Source organism: Dromiciops gliroides, chromosome 6 (assembly GCF_019393635.1).
Source record: "Dromiciops gliroides isolate mDroGli1 chromosome 6, mDroGli1.pri, whole genome shotgun sequence".
Lineage (NCBI taxonomy): Eukaryota > Metazoa > Chordata > Mammalia > Microbiotheria > Microbiotheriidae > Dromiciops > Dromiciops gliroides.
The window spans coordinates 206216552-206238532 of NC_057866.1; the positions used below are offsets into that span (position 1 = coordinate 206216552).

Below are 21981 nucleotides of genomic sequence, written 5' to 3' on the forward strand. Positions count from 1 at the left end.
TCAACCTTAAATTTTTTTCTACTTAAAGACATAAGTTAAATAGCTCTGGTTTATCATTGTTTCATGTTAATGTTTTTTTTTTTTCTCTCGGGCCCCCTCTCTTTGCTCCCCTGCCTGCCTGACTGATTATTAACTCTCTAGGCAAGTGGTTTTTTCTGGATTGGAAACCAACCTGATTTGTAGATTACCTCTACCAGAAGGTAGGAATAGATAGATGTAGCTTAGGGCCCTCCTCCTGACCCAGTGGGAATAATCCTGTCTCTCCCCCTCCCTCAGCCTTGATGGGTCTAATGTACTGAGCCCTCATATACTTCTAAACTTGAATCATGGGGGCCCTGCCACCATACCAATCTGGGATCCATATGGAGAGTCACCAGGGTTCAGCTTCCCATATGAGTATTAAATACCTGCTGCTGCTCCATGTCAACCCATAAAACATATTTACACCAATGCCTACTGTCCTTTGACTATCAGGTGCTAACAGATGGACTAAGCACATTATCACTACTGTGCTTTGGATTGTTCTATAGGGATAATGATTGAGGAAAAAATAAGAAGCAAATTAGTTTTCAGAAAGCTTTCGATAAAAATCAATCGTCTTAAGCGATTTTTACCAGATACAAACTGTTGCCAACATCAGCATTTGTACTTCCGGCCAATCAACAGCCCATGCCCTCCATCCACAGGAGATGCCTAAGAATAACCTCCTTGTTTGAGGCAGCAGACATCCAACCTAATGTTTCTATTTCATTCTACAAAATCTTCCATTCAATATACATGTGTCCTTCCTGCCCTGGAAGCTGCACAAAACTTTATCTGAGAGATTATTCAAGGTTCTCCGGTCAGTCATCTCACTTTTGCTTTCTCTACTTGCAAAGAAACACAGTGATTTACTTTCTCTGTCTCTCCCCACATTGAAATGCTCCTCAGTCTCCAGTGCCTATTCCTTACCAACAGAGGCACCATGCATCACAGAATAAAGGTCCAGATGATACTGGCAAGGGGAGAGCGGAGTACTTTTTGTCACAAGAGTGTTTGTGAGAAAGGATCTAGGGTAGAAATGCCAAAGAGTGGCTGCTTGAAGCAGGTTTTGGCTTAGCACTTCAGGAGCTTAAGGCAAACAACATTTCCATGGGCTAGTAGGATGTTAACCAAACCCAAGGAGCAGCTAGGTGGTGCAGTGGATAAAGCAACAGACCTGGATTCAAGAGGACCTGAGTTCAACTCCAGCCTCAGACACTTGACACTTACTAGCTGTGTGAACCTGGGCAAGTCACTTAACCCTTATTGCTCTGTCAGAAAAAAGTCTGCAAACAAAGAAAAAAAAAACGAACTCAAGAGCCAGTTTGTTAAATTTTCAGAATCAGCAAATTCAAACTCTACAATCTGAGGCTCTCTTTATTGTTTTTTCTGATTGTCTAGACTTATGAAAGCAAAGGAGAAAATGTTAATAACTCTGTTTAAACTTAAAAGTGGGTGTACATTTTTGGGAACCTGGTAGTTAAACATTTACCAACACATTCCTACCATCTCCTTCCCAAACATTGTGTAGGTACGTAATTATTTGCATGTTTTTCCTCATTAGAATGTGAAATCCTTATTTTTGCTTCTCTTGGTATCCGCAGTGCTTAGCTCAGTTCCTAGCACATAGAAGGAAGGCAGTTAATGAAAACTTAGCGAATTGACTCTATTACCCAGTGTCTGTACACATCCTTCTGTCCAATTTATAATCTTATAGAGTTGGCTGGAGCAATAAGAAATTTAGTGACTTTCCCAGGATCACACAGTCAGGAAGAATCAGATGCACATAGATAAAATTATGCAAAGATCTATGCAAATCAGGTATTTCCTCTGTGTGCCAACACTAGTAACTCCACTTAGAGCAATGGTAATAATGTAGTTTTGTGCTTGGGAAAAGACATTAAAACAAAAGTCAAGGTTCAACTTGGTTAGACTAAATGGTTGAAACTGAGACAGATAGAATAGATGAGAAGCCATAGTGAAAAGTCTCATGAACATTTATAATAGGGTGGTCTCCTGGATCCCATACAAATGTGACATAAAAAGGAAACTACAAAGTGATATAGGAGAACATGGATTTTTTTTTTTTAGTGAGGCAATTTGGGGTTAAATGACTTGCCCAGGGTCACACAGCTAGTGAGTGTTAAGTGTCTGAAGCCGGATTTGAACTCAGGTACTCCTGACTCCAGGGCCAGTACTCTATCCACTGCGCCACCTAGCTGCCCTAGAACATGGATTTAATAATGGTCAATTTAGCCATTGGAATAAGATGAATACTTTAACAACAATAGTTGTGAATTAAGGAATTATATATGGGAGAAATTGCTTTGGGGTAGGAGAATGGAGAATATATATTAATATATATGTGTATACATATATGTATGTCTATATGCATATGTGTTCATGTATATGTATTATTTATGTATAGATAGATATAGTGTGTGTATATACACACATGAGTCAATTACCATCTGAAATTAGCATCAAAAGAAAAGCAAGGTACCTCAATTTTTCTTTTTCCTCCAACTTATCAAATTGAAACTACTTTTCTGATTAATTTCTTAACCTATGATTTAGTATAGTTTGGAAATTATTACAGCTCAAAAGAGAGACATTTTTAAAGGTATACAATAACCAATGAATGAAGGAATAATGTAAGATGCAAAAGGCAAATGATTAGAGGAAAAGGTCTGATTTCTGCTTTCTGAAATCTAGAACTTGTGGCAGAACAGCATTCCTTTGAAAAGGAAGGTGTCTAGAGATCTTAGTGTACAGTGGGTTCAAGAGAAAGGGGGAAAAGGGAAACTTACTCACTGGAAAGAAAATACTAAAAGAAAACGAGGAGTCAAGATAAAACACACTTGCTTTATCTCACTTAGGCAGAGAGTTTTAGATAGATACAATAAAAAATGTCAAAATAAAGAATTGTAGTAAATAGTAGTACATAGACATCGGGAACACATAATTCAACACACAGCAATTTTTTTTTTCATTTAGAACCTCATTTACTGTAGAGATGGGTGTCCTAAATTCCTCTCTCAGTTCCCTCTCTTCAACACCCATGCTCCCCTTTGCAAAACTCTTGGCTTCACTACTGGGAAGTGCAGAGTCCGAATGGAAAAGCCAGACCACTGAAAGGAAGGTCAGGCGCCAAAAACTCAGTGTGTTCTCAAGCCTCCCTGTGTAAACGCAAGAGTATCTCACTTACATGCCTTTTTCTTTTCAGTCCTCAGCAAGAAACAGCAAGATTCCTTGCCCATTGGCAAGCATCGCTCTGCATGAGCCTCTTTGAAAATGCTCACCCTGCAGTGACTGTGTTGTATGCTCTGCAGGACAAAATGGCCAAGTTGCAAACTCCATGTTCTCAATTCCCTCATTTTATTGCCTCTGATTAAAGGGGTAGTTGTCTCCTTGCCATCTGGGATGAAGCATTTCCTCTGGTGCCACCCTAGAATTTTTTAAAAGTTACCCTAAATCTTATGATTCTTAATGTGAAGTTAAAACACACACACAGCCTGTCTAATTTGTCATTGATTCAGTTTCTCTTTCAGGGCTTTTTCTGACTGATGGCAGCAGTAAAACCAAACTGCCTAGCCTAAATGAGGCTGACTAATCACCTGGAATCCCATTTCTGTTGTTTTCTCATTCTTGCCGTAATTGATTATTTCTCGACATTTTAAAATCTTCATCACAAACACTGTATTTGCCCCACCTTCCAGTTAATACACAGAGTCTGAATTAGATAGAAAATTGGAAATGGGTGGGTCTTATAGGTAGGAACATCTACATTCAAATCTGGCCTCTGAGAAACACCGGCTGTGTGACCAACTTTTCCCTCTCAAGGAATTCTCTAAGACTGTAAATTCTGGACAAGATAATACAGATTATTGATGGAAGGCATTTTCCACACTGGAACTTTCCTGTGCTGATGAAATAATAAATCTGAAATGGAAAAAAAAAGCAAAGAATATTAATAAAATATTTTGCATTCCTGAGCATGAGGAATCTATCAATGACAGAAGGCATTATGAAACTAATTATAATTATAAGAAGTATGGTAATTATAATAACCAACAAAGAAAACCATTAATATGAAGAACATAAAGGATAGACATAGATTTTTGTTTGTCTTCTTTTTGTTGTTTTGTTGTTGTTTGCAGGACAATGAGAGTTAAGTGACTTGCCCAGGGTCACACAGCCAGTAAGTGTCAAGTGTCTTAGGCTGGGTTTGAACTCAGGTCCTTCCTGAATCCAGGGCTGGTGCTTTATCCACTGAGCCACCTAGCTGCCCCTAGACAGAGGTTTTTCAGAGTGCTGTGAAGTTTGGAGTTCAAACTCAAATAGAATTGGGAGCCAAGTAAGCCATTTATAAGGAGCTCTGTGAGCCACATATTGACTTAGTTTTGAAATGCAATATTATCAATGTTTTATTATATTTTTCATATCAAATATTCCCCAATTACACCTTAATTTGATTTGGGCTGCACTTGGTGGTGTTGTGGGTTGCATATGGGTAGTAGGATATGTATCTGACACCTCTGATGTTTACAAAGGAAGTAATCCTTTGAAATTAGGCAAAGAAAAAAAAGGGGGGAAGTAAGAATAAAATGTATCCTCACTTTCTATCATCTCTTTTGTACTCGGAGTTGACCCTAGGAGGAATTACATAATCCCCCTTTATCTGTAACATATTACCCCTTCTTATCTCATCTCCTTTCTCCACCAGATGCTCTTGTGTGTCTTTGTAGCAAGCCCAATGCTTCCTGCTACGGCACTGCCCTGGGGCTTCCTCCTTCAGCCAGAGCCTTCTTCCCTCTCCTTCAACTTCATCCCTTAGACTTGTCCAAAACCATATCCTCGACCTTTTTGGGGATCACCTAATGGGTAACAGTTGATTTTATTCATGGTAGGGCTCTTCATATAAAGCTGAGGAATTGTGTTTTCATTTTTTAAAATGCCTTATCATTACCAGTCCTATAGTTTTTATATTGTATATCATATATATACACACATATTCATGCATATAGAGACACATACAGACACATATCTACACACGCACACACACACATACACACACATACAAATCTCTGTGTGTGTATTTCCTTTCCCCTTGACTAGCCTTTTGAGAATTAGTCCTTCCAAGTAAATTAGTGGGCATCAGTGACCCTTTCCCAAACCATAGTTACTTAAGAAATCTTGGGCACAGATATCAGTGGATAGCAATCATGTGTTAGAGATTTAACTCTAGATTGAAATGCATTCAGATACCTGTATAACAAATAACAGAGGAGAGTTTGCCCCTGCTTGTTTTCTTTCACATCATAGATTTTACATCAAGATGCCAATGGTGTGAGAAAGTCAATACTGTGGAAAATGTTTCAAGCACTTTTCAGAGATTGGAGAGGGCATTATTTTCATTGGATTTTAGCTTCTAATCCAGATCCATCCATTTTCATGTTTATCATAGGGAATGGTCACAGAAAAAAAGAGGGAAAGACCCCAAATCCCTGGTTTGTTTGTTTCTTTTGCTTTTATGTTCTATTTATGCAATCAGCTAATCCTTTTCAAAAGGAGACAGAATTACCATGCATAAGGGAAGGATCTGGATTTTTTTTTAATGGTTTAAAAAATTCCTGGTGCTTATTCTCTTTCAAAATCTGTATGAAAATACTAATGAAGATGTGCTTCCCACAGCTTCTACATTAACTTTCTCCAATGATGTTGACCTTCTTAGATTTCATTGCCATAAATAGTAAACGTGTTAATCTATTTAGGCCCTCATAAATAACACTCTGCCCACTTCACCCAGACTCTACTTTCTTAGACTTCAGCAGTCACTGTCTCTTTTCCATTTTTTTCTTCCTCCTTCAGTATGTTTCTCAGTTCTCCCTTTTTAAAGTTTACCATATTTTTTTAGTACAGCTAGTTATTCAAAACGTCTCTCTAATAAGCACTGTTGGATTGGTAGCTAATTGTAGCAACTGATTTTTCATTATTTATGAGTGTCTTTGTCAAATTCCATTTGGAATTCTGACTGAGATAAAGCTTATTCCAGTTGCTGATTTGACCACAGCAGTAAAACAATTAAGAACTCTTAAAAAAAAAAAAAAGCCCAGAGGCTGCTTACTTCTTTGTAAGTAACCCAATATTTGCTCTTTCATTTTTTTTTGTATGCATTAAATTTATTACCACCACAAAATCAATGTGCTCATTGATTTCAATAATGCATTTATAAATTCTATTTGTTTCCTTCTTAATTCTGCATTTATAAAATAGATGTGTGACCATTCAAATGCTGGCCAATTAAGGAATATGGAATTTCTATCATTATCAGCAGGAAATATGAGAAATATTAAATTGTTTGACTATTATTTTGAGTATTGGAGTCATACCTGATATTTGGGTCAGTGCAAATATAAAATCTTACAATGCAAATATTTTACAATGTAAAATAATTTACAACATTATTCTTCTAAATAACAATGATGATGGTGGTTAACAATTACTGGATGGTTCTTAGATTCTAACTTCTGCTATTCCTACAAAAGACAGAAAAGAGGGGAGAAAAAGAATCTATACATTTACATGGCCACACACAAACATTGTCTTCTCTCTCATCTCCCAAATATATCCATAAAATATATGAGAAATTTTCAGGGAAGAACACAGGATAGAAAAAGGCATTAATATCAGTAGTAATATTTAAGTATCATATAATTTAAACAATTTTGCTTGAAGTTATTGCAGTGTCGTGAGTTTTACTGTACTCAATTTATTAGTTAAGGCCTATAGGGTTCACTGGCATTTCTTTCTCAGGAAATCTGATTTTGACATTAGGCTTTAAGTACATAATATACCTACATTGTTTTTAGCTGGCACTTCATTTTTTAAAATTGCTTCACATTTATCAATACAAATGTTTCCAGGTATTTATTAAAGGAAATGAGTGGGACCTGACAATGCTTTTCGAAGAGGAACTGTAATAATTCAAGCCTCACTCCTCTGAAACCCCTAATATTTATTTACTTGTTTATTTATTTATTTTTTTGGTTCTGAATTAAGTCAGGAAAATTTAATAAAGACTGACTAAAGTTTTGTTTCCAGTGGTTTTTCAGGGAAGCCTTTTCCCATGCCAGACCAGTCATATCTGGATGCTGTTGTTCAGAACCTTGGCCAGGCCAGAGATAATCCTGAGAGATACTTGTTGGGACTTTCACGTTTTGGTTGAGCAAAGGTCTATCATCACTCACATGAAGTTCTTGTAATGGGTTGACCGACCTCTTCCTAAACTCTGTAGTCTTTGCCACTTTTCTTAGCTTCCTCAAGGGAGATGCTGATAAACTTAAGCACCTGACAAAAGCCCTCGAAAACGCAGAGTTGTATGGGGTGTCCCAAAAGCTGAAGCTTAAAATTTCAATGAGACTTTTGTTATACTCTGGAAAAGGAATAAGAGGACCGAAAATAAGGGAACCACTTGTCCAGAACATATGCAAAGCTTAAATAAGTACCTTGTGCTGATAGGAGAGCTAGGAAATCAGAATGCTTGAGTATTTATTATTATTAAGGGAGGCTTTCTTTAAAAAAAAAAATCTCACCTTTTTTTATCTTTTTTTCCCCCTAATTAGGACAGAATTTTACCCTAAGGCAGTTAGGAGTTTGTGAACCAGCAACTCGAAGAGGACTGGCATTTTGTGCGGAAATGGGGCTCCCCCACAGAGGTTACTCTATCAGTGCAGGGTCAGATGCTGATACAGAAAATGAAGGAGTGATGTCCCCAGAGCATGCCATGAGACTTTGGGGCAGGGGGGTCAAATCAGGCCGAAGTTCCTGCCTATCAAGTCGGTCCAACTCAGCCCTCACCCTGACTGATACAGAGCATGAAAACAAGTCGGACAGTGAGAATGGTAAGTTTAGATTTCTGTCTTTTATTTTGATCTGGTTTTGTTTTGATGATGATGTTCACTGATTCTTTGATTTGTTTGACACTTGGAGTTTTGAAGAAAACAGTCAGGTTGGAGAAATGATCTCAAAAATGTATTGGGGGTGGGGAGGTCGATAACCATGATTACTTGGCTAAATTATGTGAGCCTGATGTTTGAGCTGAATTTTGGAAGAAGAGTTTAATCAGATTTTTTTTTAAAGGAAAAGATTAGCTTTGACTTATCCAAGACCATGTCACCTGTTATCCTCAGTGGAGTAGGGAAGCAAGGGGTGATAAAGTTTATCCTCTAGGCCAGCTTGCAATCAAAGATGTCTTTGTAAATTCCTCTTGAAGACATCTCAAAGAAGTTTCAGAATCTTCGAATGGATGAGTGAGCACATAGAATAGTTTATTAACAGGGCTCTAGTGATTGAAGAACAAATCTGATCGTGCTTTAAACTTACCAGTTGATGAGAGCAATTGAAATCATGGTAAAGAGGGGAGTGTGGCCTTTGATGTGCTTTAGAGACTGGATTACTATGCAATTAAAATCTACCCCCCAAAATAGGCTTTCTGAAATCGAAATAGCAGCTTGGCCCATTGTAAAGACAAACGGTTTTTTATATATTATTAGGACTTTATTCCGTTGCTGGTAGGAACAGAGGTAACAAAGATCAGACTTATTTTAATATGATATTTTAAAAGCACCCTTGATTTCCAACAATTGTAGCTTCATTTATGTCTCTGGGAAGAATGGGAAGCATTGCGCTCTAAGGTACCAGACCATAGAGGACACATTTATCTTAAGTATTTAATATAAACCATGAACTCGATGGCCCAATGAAATTATGAATGCTTTGTATAGAAGATGCATTAAAATACAGAGAGAAAGGAGGATAAAGAGCAGATTGTATGAACTGCAAACAGGGAAGCAGGCTCATGGCTTTTAGTTTAGTTTAGTTTTATTTTATTTTATTTTTTGCCTGGTAACCTTGTTGGCTCTGCTCTGCGATAGAAAGACTTAGTAACTATTGTTAGATTTCAGAATCTGCCGTTTCAACCAGTGCTGTTTCCTCTATCTTCTTAAAGACAAATTTGACCCTTTTCTTGCCTTATTATATGTGCTAGGTGCCTTACATCAAAACCATTTTCATCACCATTGTGACATTTTCTTAAAATGTTTCCATGTAAAAGTGTCCGTGCCTGGGTTGAAATTTTTTTAAATTACTATGAGAAAAGAAAATATACCATAGTTTTTTTGACAGGTAATTTGAGAGATAAAAATAGGCTACCCGGGTTTTTTCCCCCCTAAAAAGAAAGTCACCAGAGGCAGCCGGTCGTGCAGTGGATGGAGCAGTGGAGTCAAGAAGACGTGGGTTCAAATTTGGCCTCAGATAATTCCTAGATTTGTGACCTTGGGCAAGTCACTTAACCTTTGTTTGCTTCACTTTTCTCATCTGTAAAATGAAGATAACACCTATCTCACAAAGTAGCTATGAGGATTACACAAAATAATATTTCTAATATTTCTAAAAGTGCTTAGCACAGTACTTGGCATAGGCTAGACACTATTTAAATGTTTATTCTCTTCCCTTTCCCTTCCCTACCCCACTTACCTCACTTAATCCAAGGGATGTATTCACTTAGATTTTCATGCTAAAATCCAAAGACCCTAATTCTAACTATAAAAGATAAACATTCTCCCCTCTCCCTCTCCTTGGAGACATACAGACATGCAAATAGCTAATTTGGTTCCATTCGAATCACTTGCTCCTAAATTACATGACAACATTTTTAAGCATTAAGAATGCCCTAGCAATGATAACCTTTATTATATTTTTCTTGGATTATCCCTAGCCAAATTTTTATACCAGTCTACCTCCCCTGTCCCAGCCTCAACTTCAGCCCCAACTACTTATATGATCAGAGACTATGAATTAAATTTTACCTTATCCTTAAAAGTAAAAGAAATGGAGGAAGTTATATTGGCCACCACTGTCATATAATGCTTTCCAATATTAAACATAATTAATTCCCCCATTAATAAAACTTAAATATTACAAATTGTGTAGCTTTCAATTAACCTGAAAGTGTTTTCTTTCACTTGCTTACTCGGTGTGATATTAAATTATCCACACCTGATGCCCCTCTCAATTAGCACAGGAGTGAGAACACCCTTTTCTAGTGTTATAAATTTGATAGGTGTTTTGTTTTATTTCAGTTTCTGTGTTTAAGTTAAATATTTTTCAATTAACAGGCATTTATTTTCTATTTTCTACTACACATAGCCTCCCTGGAAATGAAAAGAAAACATTAATTTTAACAAATATTCCCATATGGGCTCTATCCAGAAATGTCTCACATTCTGCATCCCCTCTCTTTCAGTACATGGGTAGCATTTTTCTTTCATCATTGGTCCTGTGGAATCATGGTTGGTCATTCACTCTGCTCATTGATTCAGATGAAATTAGAGAATTTGGGTAGCTTGAACATTTAGCCATTTGAACTCATAAAGTGATGCACAAGGATGTATGAAGTTCTTGACGACATTTTGGTAACACATTTCCCAAGGTCACCTTTTATTAAGTAAACCAGCTTCTGCTGTTCCCTACAACTGGAGTTTAATCAAGCTTTCAGAAGAGTCCTTAGACATCATCTCATTTTACAGGGGAAGAAACTCAGATCAAATGAGGGGCAGCCTTCAGATTACTTTGTCTCATTTCTTAGCAAAGCTAGATGGTGCAGTGGAAAAAGTGCCAGTCCTGGAGTCAGGAAAACTCATCTTCCTGAGTTCAAATAGAGCCTCAGATGCTTAGTAGCTATGTGACCTTGTGCAAGTCACTTAACCCTGTTTACCTCACTTTCTGTAAAATGGACTAGAGAAGGAAATGGCCAAGCATTCCAAGAAAACCCCAAATGGGGTCATGAAAAGTCAGACATAACTGAACAACACCTCTAACTTCAGATCTAGACAATGTTTTTCATTTTATACCAGACCACTTCTGAGACAAATATACTAATGAATCATAGGATTGAGAGTTAGAAGGAACTTAAACAATCATCTGGTCCAACCTCAATTTTTACAGATGTGGAAATCAAAGCTCAGAGTGACTGATTAACTTCTTAACCAAAGCCCCACAGTTAACAAGAAGCAGAGCAAAATTTGAACCCATACCCTCTGACTCCCAACATTACTTTCCCTTTACATCATGAGAGTTAGCTATTTCATATATGTCATCAGGTATGTCATTGATTTTACTTCAGACTAGCACCTACTTCACAGGGTTGTTATGAGGATCAAATGAAATAATGATAACTATAAAGTGCTTAGCACAGTGCCTGCCACATAGCAGGGACTTAATAGACTTCAAAATGACTAGTTACAGCCTAAAATTTTTATGATAAATCACAAGGAGTAAGCTTTTCTTTGACGTCATCCAGATGCATGAAAACAGTTGGGGGAGAAGCATGAATATCTACTGGGAGCATTTGTTTGACATTATGGTTTTGACATTGGGTCATTAAACAACAGTGAAGTCATTTTAAAAAGATACATTCATATTAGTTACATATTCTAGTTTTCTGTGTATCAATATCCTTTAATGCAAAATCTCACCATTCTGAGGAATATTTTTTTAAATACTTGCCATTTTATTAGTTATTCTTTCTGTCTTTAATTACTCTCAAATCTGGGAAGACACTCCTAAAATAAAATTAAATCTGATGCATATTCACAATGACTACTGATATTCGGTGGCCTCTTAGAAACCCCTTTCTTTTGCTTTCTTTTTTCTGGTCATTTATTTCTTCAACTTAATCTTCCTTTCTCCTCTGCTTCTTCCATATTCTCATTTATGTTTAATCTTACAATCTTACACCAGCCCAGGAAGTCTCCTTGGAAGGTATGTGTGTGTGTGTGTGTGTGTGTGTATGTACATATGTGTATGCACATGCGCATATGTGTTTGTGTCTGCATATGTGTATGTCTCACATACTAGAAGAAAATGGGTCAAAGGACTCCTGGTAATGATGCAGCAATAAGAATTTGACTCCAAGGCAGTTTCATCTGTGGATTTAAACATTTCATTTATTTTTTTTAGCATGTGGAATAACTGTGAATATAGATTTCCCCCCCCCCAACATTAGTAAAATTATGCAAGTAGACTGTGTGATGTTCTAGTTACAGCTTCAAAGGAGAGTTTAGTCACTAAAAAGAATTCGATTTCATTTATTTATTGATAGGGAGGCCAACAGTCCAAGTGCAGAAGGCGCTAGAACTGCTGTGAGGCTAATGAAATTTTGATGGCCTGTGTATCCCATGAGAGTAAAAAAAAAATTCCAACCATGTCACAAGTCTCCATACCAGTGGAGATGCAAAACAAGTGATAACATTTATTTTCTCTTGCCCTATACAGTTTTCACAAGTCTTGGAAGAAGGGAAGAAGTAAAAATCATTTTTTTAAAATAGTTGACAGCATATAATATTGGTTTTATGTAGAATTTAAAATGTAAATCCTACCCTAAATTAAGGGTGTGGGAGTAATTCCTTTTTTGACATGTATTGATTTTTTGGTTCCAAGTCAAGTACCTTGTAACCAGGGCAAGTAGTGGTGATGCAGTGATTTATGTCCTCCAATTAATAGAGGTTCTAGTAAGCTGTTGAAATGTGACAAAATAAATGCAATGAGGCTCCCAAATCAAAGGGAAAATTACCAGCATACCCTAAATATTTCAGCCCTCTTCCCTGTCCCCAAAGTGTTGTTACTGAGTTTCTCATTGGATTCTCATGGCCTTGTTTTGCAAGTGATCTGACTCCTAACCCAAATGCAAGTCTCCAATCTGGAGGGGGGAAAAGACCTTTTCTGTTAAAGAAAAAAAAAAGAAACAGAAAATTCTCCCCAAAAACTGACTTGAAGGAGGATTTTTAAATATTTGCATGGGCATTGGGGTCCCAGAGAATATTATTTCCTTTCTTTATTCTCTTAATTAAGCAGATTCACCATAAGAAAAGACCCTTTATTTCAATAAAGAGACCTGCAAATATGGTTCACAGTCTTTGCTGCCTCTTCATTTACTTTCCCATTTTCCCTCCTCTACTCATAACCACACCTTCTTTTAATTTACTGCAATTAAGCAGAGGCCTATTGAGAGGTGTTGATAATTAGCCCTATGGCAGGAGACTTCAAAGACTTCTGTCTCTTCTCCTGGCCCTACTGGCCAAAGGAAATTTCCAAAGTAGCTTTCTCCATTGATAGTCTCTTATTTAAGCAGTGAATTAAAAGGCCATTTAATTGATGCTAATCAGTTTACACAGTGGAATAAATCATTCCTGAAGTCTTTATTTCTTACCTGGGGGTCTTAACAATATACCTGTTTCTGAGAACTCACTAATGCCACACTAATTGGTGCAGACCAAGCTAGGTCTTATAAAACGAACCACGAAGGCAGAGGATTGTGGGAGTGTTCGCAGTATAATGCCGTTGGTTTTTTACATGTCAGAAACATTTTTCCAGGAAACAACTGTCCTTAAAAAAGTTTAGAGGAAAATATATTCACGGCAAGAGACAGTTAAGGTCTGACAAACTGAATTACTGTAATTATTGTATTTTAAAATAGGAAAGGTGTCTATTTCCTGAAGGAATTATATAAATTATTTTATTAGGACATCAACCTGTCAAAGGGGGCTTGTAACTATTTAGTAGTACCAATTGCCAAAGTAATTTCATGATTATATGAGAGTCAGATTAATGACTTTACAGAATTTGTGGGAATATATGGACCATTATGGGCTTTTTTCCCTTTCTAGGGTGGTATGTATAGGTAAGGAAGTTTGAAAATAGTGACATTTCTCAGATGTCAAGAATTTTCCAAATTCTTGGGAGAAAAGTCATGGATATTGGAATAGCTCATCAATATCTAAACATAATATTCCTGTAATACCTATTCAATTTGAAGAATAAGTCATTTCTAGAAATAGGGCACTAGCAACTGGGCAGAGTAGAATAAGGTTCTTATAGGAGATAGCATGTGAGCTAAACTTTGAGAGGAAATTAGGGTTTTAATGACACAAAAGTGGGGAAAAACCATTCCAGACATGTTATGAGATTCTAAAGCATAATAATTGATAGCTCATCTGTGAATTTTATTAGGGTTCTTTGGGAATGTACTGAGAAAAACTGGGAGTGTAGTTGTTGTTTATTGTTTAGATACTTTGTGATGACAGAAATGACAGAAGAAATGTGTTTGCAATTATTTAATCAAAAAGCAAATCACAGTACTCCCTTCCCAAAAAAGTCAGTCTCATATATATGTGTGTGTATGTATATATATATATATGTATGTAATTTAATTATGTAAAATCATGAACCTTTCATGTCTATACTGTAGTTTCTGAATATGATTTCAGAATTAAGGTCACATTTCTAGAATTCAAATTTACATAATGCTTTTTTTCTTAAGAAGCTATGGCGTTAGAAAGTAATTCTTTTCTTATAGTATTCTCATGGAATCCTCAATATCTGCACACAGATAATCTTAATAAAGATTTAATAGCAATGAGAAAGTCAGCACATGGGTCAGTAGCTGCATATGTCATCTTCATTGTCTTTAAAAAATAATGATGATGCTTATCATCTTTTCCATTATCTTAGAATCTCCTCTTTTATCTAGCTTGACAATTGATTCCAGAGTTCCTTTAAAATTGTATCACTTTTAGTATGAATTTCTGCTATGTGATGGAATTTGGCTTCTCTTCCTGCCTTCCTTCTGGTCTACTTGAGTGACATCTTTAATTCCTCATAAAGTATATTGGCTGTACATATAATAGAGTCTGAATTTAATGATTCCACTGTAATTGGTGATGAAAGTGGCTCACTATAGAAATATAGCTAAATCTGTTTCATTTCACATCTACTAGAATTTCTTCCAGTTTTGTGGATAAATGTTCTTATAGTGATCTATGTAACCTGAGTCTCATATCAAGCTTTCTTCAGCCTTCTCCTCCCCTTACTACTTTTCATTATTTTGTGAGAAAATGCTACTTTTAATCTTCCTTCCTACTTCTTTTAAATGTGCAAATGCCCTTGTATTCTTAACCAGTACCAGTATTCTAGATGATGATGACCACCATATATCTTGGGCCAATGTGGTAAATGGACAATGAAATGAGCCACAACTGCAGAGTGGAAATACAATGGACTATCTCAGAGACCTTCCCCCAAGGTGCTTAATATTCCTTGAGTATCAATGCATCACTATCTTTTTATTATTTCTGACTCTCCTTATAGAAATGACACATTTCTGTTTCCAGTGATATATTTCCTTCTCTATGGAAGAACAAGGACAAGAATTACCCAGAATGAGAAGATTTGGATAGTTTGTTAGAGTCCCCATAAAAATTATTTCATGGATCAATTGCAGTAGTAAAGTATGTTTTAAATATGAACACAATTCCCATTACACATATGAAGAAACTGAGACTTGGGGATTTAAGTGGCTTGCCAAATGTCACATAGATAGTAAGAATCAGAACTGGTACTTGACCTTAGATTGATCTCTTTTCATCCTGTCATCCTGCCTTAAACTTCTAACTGTAACTCATTAAAAGCAGTGATTAGAATTGGCTGGCAGATGTAGATTGGAAGCAACTAAAAAATGATGCCGTGAGCATCAGAGATATCAAAACATGGATATAGTGAGTTCCACATCACCAGAGGTTTTTAAGCTATTGCTTGGGTATGAGTAGTAGGTAAAGCAAATTATTTGGTCAGGTATGGTGTAGACTGGATGTCTCTCTGCAAGACTCTCCCACCTCTGAGATTGTATAGAAAATTATTTAAATGGAAGAGAAAGTAACTCATCCAAAATATCATAGAACTCACTACCAATGCCATTAGTGTTTGAAATTCACTACACTCTCTCATTTAAAATCATTAAAAGATTTTCAGTTAACTTTGGACTCCTCAAGTAAACATCATATTAATTCTTATTGAATCTACTGTCTTGTTTGTGTTCATATATAAAAGGTAAGAAATAATCCAGCTCATCTCTAAGTAAATTATAAACCTGTGTTTAACTACAAAGTCAAAATAAGAATAAATCATTCTATGTCCATATCAAAACTGGTGGCAAGGTTGGCTTTCATTTTAATTGTGTGTTTTTTATATCTTTAAAAAAACCACCTTCAGTAGTAATAAATGTTTTTAAATTAATAAATTTAATCAACTAATTAATTAAATTTGGTTTGTTAATGAATTAAAGAGCAATAAGTGTGCTGTCAGGTTTATCGATGTAATTGTCACTAGCATAGAAAAAGAAAAAACTAACAAAAACAAAATTTTTTGGTTCATTTAAAAGATATTCAAGCATTTGGAGGATAATTTGTGGCTTTAAAAGACTTTTTCATATTTTCCCATTTCAAAAAAGTAATCTGATATCAAAATAATTTTACTTAACCACATAATTACATTATATATCTTTACATATGAAAATGATATTCATATTTATGGAATTTTTACATCTGGAGAGAGAATGTAATTTATGGTGAATATTTTCTTAGAAAGTTTGTCTGTTGGCATGATTCAGTTTTCCAGAATTAATGCAGAACAAGTAAGTTAAGGGTGAAGAAAAATTGAACTATAGTAAGACTATTTTAAACTAACCCAAATGAAGAATGATCTAAACTAATGGAAAGACTAAATTTAAATTGTTGCTTTTTTTTATTACTTCTATGCCATATAGGAAGTTGAATAAAACTAGCAAATTGTTACCTAGTGAAATTTCTTGGAAATTTGGTTTTAACGATTTCAGATGCTCAGAAATTTAGGGAAAGATGATATGTAATTAATATACAATATCAATTATTTGAAGAGATAAGAAATGATGGAACCAAAAGAGACAAATAATACCTAGTGTAATCCTTTCGTTTTGCAGATGAGAAAACTGAGGCATAGAGATAAAGTGATTTTACCCAAGGTTATAGCTAAGTGGCTGAGCTAGGACTATAATTCTGATCTTCTGACCATGTTCCTACATGCTGATATGTAAAATGATACAAAAGATGTATGAAGTAAGTCAATAAGCATTTATTAAGCTGCTACTACATATCAGGCACTGTGCTAAGCACCAAGGGTAATAAAAAGAAAAGTAAAAACAGTCTCTGCCCACAAAAAGCTCACCATCTAATTGGCAGAAGGAAGAGCGGATACACACACATACATGCATACATACATACATACATACACACATATATACACACATATATGTACACATATATAATAACATGATAAATCAGAGGTATATGTATGTACATATACATGTAAATTAAAATTCTTACAAAACAGTTCTTTGTCATCATTTTTACATTAATATTGTGTTCAGTGCTATAGGAAAGATTTACAAAGCAAACACACCTTTTAACCTTGTTGCTGCCTCCAAATTATTCTAAACTTGAACCTAGCAAAATCCAAATTAATGGTATTTGAGTATTATTGATGGGCTCTATCTTCAAAGACTTTTTAAAAACTATGTAGACATTATAAATCAGTGTTTTATTACTTAATAAACCTGTATCTACAAAGTTAGTGGTTAACAACTTTGAAACATAAACCACCAATGACCAAATAATGTAAAGTGTTAATTTCCCTCTTTCCTTTGCCTTTTGCCAGGCCTAAGTTGTCAGTGTCCTAAGAAATAAGAAATTGACTAGAATAAATGGTATAATACAGTGAGAAAAATAAACGCCTTGGGGGCACCTAGGTGGTATAGTAGATAAAGCATGTGCCCTGGATTCAGGTGGACCTGAGTTCAAATCCGGCCTCAGACACTTGATACTTATAAGCTGTGTGACCCTGGGCAAGTCACTTAACCTTCATTGCCCTGCAAAATAACAAAAACAACAAAAACAAAAACAACACAGTGAGCATCATAGAGGTATGCCCTAGTTAATGGTTGAGTTTCTGTATTCTTGGCCTTCCACCATACTTCCTCCTTATTGTAAAGCTGTCCAAATATTTTTCTAATTCTACTGTTCTTCCCTTTTAAAAAGAAAGAATAAATGTATATGTATATGCATATAATTATATTTTATGTAACAAATATATAATTATATCACATGTATATATGTAAATATATACCTAATTTTTTCTTTTAAAACCATATTTCATTTAATCAGTTTTTTTCCTTATACTAATCATTTAATTCCTCCCCCAAGGAGGGCATCTAGGTGGCACAGTGGATAAAGCACTAGCCCTGGATTCAGGAGGACCTGAGTTGAAATCCAGCCTCAGATACTTGACACTTACTAGCTGTGTGACCCTGGGCAAGTCACTTAACACTCATTGCCCTGCAAAACAAACAAACAAGACACACCAATAATTCTTCCCCCAAACCTCCCTCGTGGGAAAGCAAAATAATACATGAAAATATTAGGTGTAAAGACTATATCCTACAATGTAGAAAATAGTCCTCCATTTCTCTACTATTAAGTATGGAGGTATTTCAACATTCTCTTGAATAGCCATTGTTTTATCAGCTATTCAGAATTTTACTTCCTTTTATTCAACTTTTCCTTTGTCATACTCATTGGTACGTATAGTGGTCTCTTGTTGGTGCTTATTCTCTTTGTATCAATTCATTCGGATTTCTCTATTGTTCTCTGAAGTCATCTTACCATTCCTTTTTTTTTCATTTTTTGCTGGACAATAGGGGTTAAGTGACTTGCCTTGAACTCAGGTACTCCTGAATCCAGGGCCGGTGCTTTTCCACTGTGCCACCTAGCTTCCCCTACCATTTCTTAATACATAATAATATTCCAGTCACCTGCTTTTTGTCACCACTGGCAATTTACATGGAATGAGCTAAAACTATAGGGTTTTTTACATTTTCATTTTTCTCCCTTAGTGATTTGGAGTCTTTTCTCCCCACAATGTCACTTGTATCTGGCAGTCCTTTTGTAACTCGTTCATATCTTGAAACCACCTATGTGAATGTCTTGCAGTTATATATTTATGTCACTTTCCCATAGTCATTTATTCTAACAGATTCTGATCTATGTTGGACTGTATAAAGCATTCATCATGAAATTTTCTAAAATAAATTCTACTCTTCGATTTAGTTCGATTCAATCCCCCAAACATATGTTGAAAATATATAAGGCTTTGTACTTGTAGAGATGCAAAGATGAGTAAAAACACAGCCCCTGCCCACATATGAAGCTACATTAGAATGTCTTGTTTCTTTCAAATAGGTACAAGTATGGAAATGTTTCCTTAGTCTAATGAGAAGAGTCCTATGTTTAGAGTATTGGTATCTGGTTAGTAGGGCTGATAAAATAAAGATGACAATAATAATAGCATTTATGGGGCACTTTAAGGATTGCAAAGTGCTTTGAATATGTTAACTCATTTGATACTAACCAGATATGAATTTAGTTTAGACAAATATTTTTTTCATCCTCAATACTTATAGCTGACTTGCTTTATCTACTTAAACAGTATGATGATAAAATGAGATTATAGACATTAAAGTATTTCGATAAATTTAATAATCTATGTAAGCTCTTTATGACTAACTGAAATCCCGAGATTAACCCTCTCATCTTCCACCTCCATAAAAATAACAGTATAAATCCAATTTCCCATCAATTGTCCAAAAATATCCCATTTGAAATACCATAAACACATTGATTTTACAATACACACAAAAGATGGACAAGAATGTCAAAAGAGATAAACCAGAAGTCTAAGAGAAACATTACCCAGTTGTGAAAAGTGAGTGGTACCTGTGATCCCTCTGTGTCCTTCTTTCAGAGAATCTTACACCAAATTTGGAAGGTACTGACTTGTAAAACATTTATTCTGACAGACCTGGTGAATATCAGACCAATCAGTGGGAAACTAGCTTGTCCTTCTGACTGGTTTATATAGGAGTGTTAAAGTTCATAAACAAAGATCTTAAAAATTTTGACATATAGCAGATGGAGACTCCTAGGAGATTTGAAAGTGCTTAGATGAAATGTCAGCTGGAACAGAACACAAGCATGAAACATACCCCTATAATAAGCTGTCTCATCTACTACCTACTCAAGTGCCTATGTATAGCTAGCTTATGTATGAAAATGTTTAAATGACCTAGTAATGTAAGGAGACCCCCAACTACAGAAAAGGTTGCTAGCTTTCGTTTGAGAGTTGTTTTCTGTCAAGTATTTTAAAATCAATTGAAGAGCCTCATTAGTCCCCTTCACAAAGATAAAATATAATAATTTTCCTAACTATAGGTGGTAGAATGGATAAAGATCTGGACCTTGAGTCAGAAAAACCTGAGTTCAAATCCAGTGTCAGATACTTAACTTGTATCTATGACCCTGGCAAATCATTTAACCTTTCTGACTGTTTCCTTTTCTATTAAGTGTGGGCAAAAATAGCAATTGCCTCCTAGGGTTGTTACAATGATAAAGTATAATCATATTGGTAAAGCATTTTGTAAACCTTAAAGGACTAAATAAATGCTAACTATTGTTGTTGTGTTATTGACAATTACACTAGATGCTCACATTTAGATAGCACTTTGATGTTTATCTTTATGATAGAGAAAATCAAATGTGGTACTCTAGTTTGACAAAGTAGCAATAACCACAAAGTAGAAACTGCTCAGTTTTCAAGTGTTACTTAATTTCATTATTAACACAGTGAAGTTATGTAATATGTAATGAGTATACTTAATAAAAGAACTAAAATTTCAGTAATAAGCCAAAAGTAGAAAACTGTACTATTCAAACTCAGCTAAGAAATGGATAAGAATTTTGATGAAGGGGCAGCTAGGTGGCGCAGTGGATAGAGCACCAGCCCTGGAGTCAGGAGTACCTGAGTTCAAATCCAGCCTCAGATACTTAAACACTTACTAGCTGTGTGACCCTGGGCAAGTCACTTAACCGCAATTGCCTCACAAGAAAAAAAAAGAATTTTGATGAAGATCCAGTAAAGATTACAGTTTTAGATAAAGTGCAATGAGAAAGATTCTGTTTGATGGAAGATGCCATCCAGAAATAAAATTGTTGTTGAAGAATATATAATTAGTGACTATTAATAAGATGTGCACCCTTCCAGGCTCTCAAATGAGGAGTAGTTAATGAAGAGACTGAAACATTTTTTGGATGTTAGACATCCCAGAGTTTGTTGTTGAGCTCTATGTTGGATCCTAAAAATTCATTTCAATCCAACAAACATTTATTAACAACCTACTTGTGTACAACATGATAGGTGTCATAATTTTTTTAAATCACACATGTGAAACAATTTCTGTCCTCAAAACAAAATAGAGTTCTAATAGGCTAAAATAGTCTGCTGATTCATTGGGCTGAATGTAAGAAGAAAGTGATAATTCTACCACAAAGTCAACAAATATTTATTTAACTTATACTGTGTTCCCAGAATTTTCCTGCAATCTGTTTTATGACACATCCTAAGAACTAGAAGGTATGGGGTTTTTTGGCCAATAAACACAATATTACTAGGAACACCAAGTTTTACACATGAAACTTTTTTTAATGAAACATAAAACTGGAGGTCAATCAGAAAATAGATTGACCTGGAAAGGTTTGGTGGAAATGAATGAACTTGAGCTGGATGTTGAATGATAGTGTCATTTGACAAGATAGAATAGCTTGAGAGAGAGAATGGCATAAAAAACAGGTGAGAATAAGAACTCCTTTAGTGGAAGACATATAGGAGATGAACTCAACTGTAAGGTTCATTTTAAGGGATATTGCAAATTAAAATTGGAGGAATAAAGTGAAGTCTGATTATGAAAAGCCACACTTCCCTCTATCAATTACTTCCAATTTATCCTGTATTTATCTTGTTCATTCATAGTTGTTTTCATGTTTCTCCCCCTTTAAATTATGAGATCCTTGAGAACAGAAATTGTCTTTTGCCTTTCTTTGTATTCCACCCTTAGCAAAATTCTTGGCATAGAGTAGGTACCTAATAAATGCATATTAACTGAATGAAATTTAATTTGGTACTTAAGTACAGGGAGGACAG

The 21981-nt window shown here is 35.5% G+C and overlaps 1 protein-coding gene across 3 annotated transcripts in view; it reads left to right on the forward strand.

Annotated features, from left to right (window-relative positions):
• Positions 1 to 21981, forward strand: part of TENM3 (teneurin transmembrane protein 3) — a 1675137-nt gene that overhangs the window by 1045590 nt on the left and 607566 nt on the right. For all 3 annotated transcript variants that reach the window (XM_043970124.1, XM_043970125.1, XM_043970126.1), the window contains one exon: positions 7647 to 7925. In XM_043970124.1, the coding sequence (XP_043826059.1) occupies positions 7647 to 7925 (279 nt within the window). The remainder of the gene's footprint in view (positions 1 to 7646; positions 7926 to 21981) is intronic.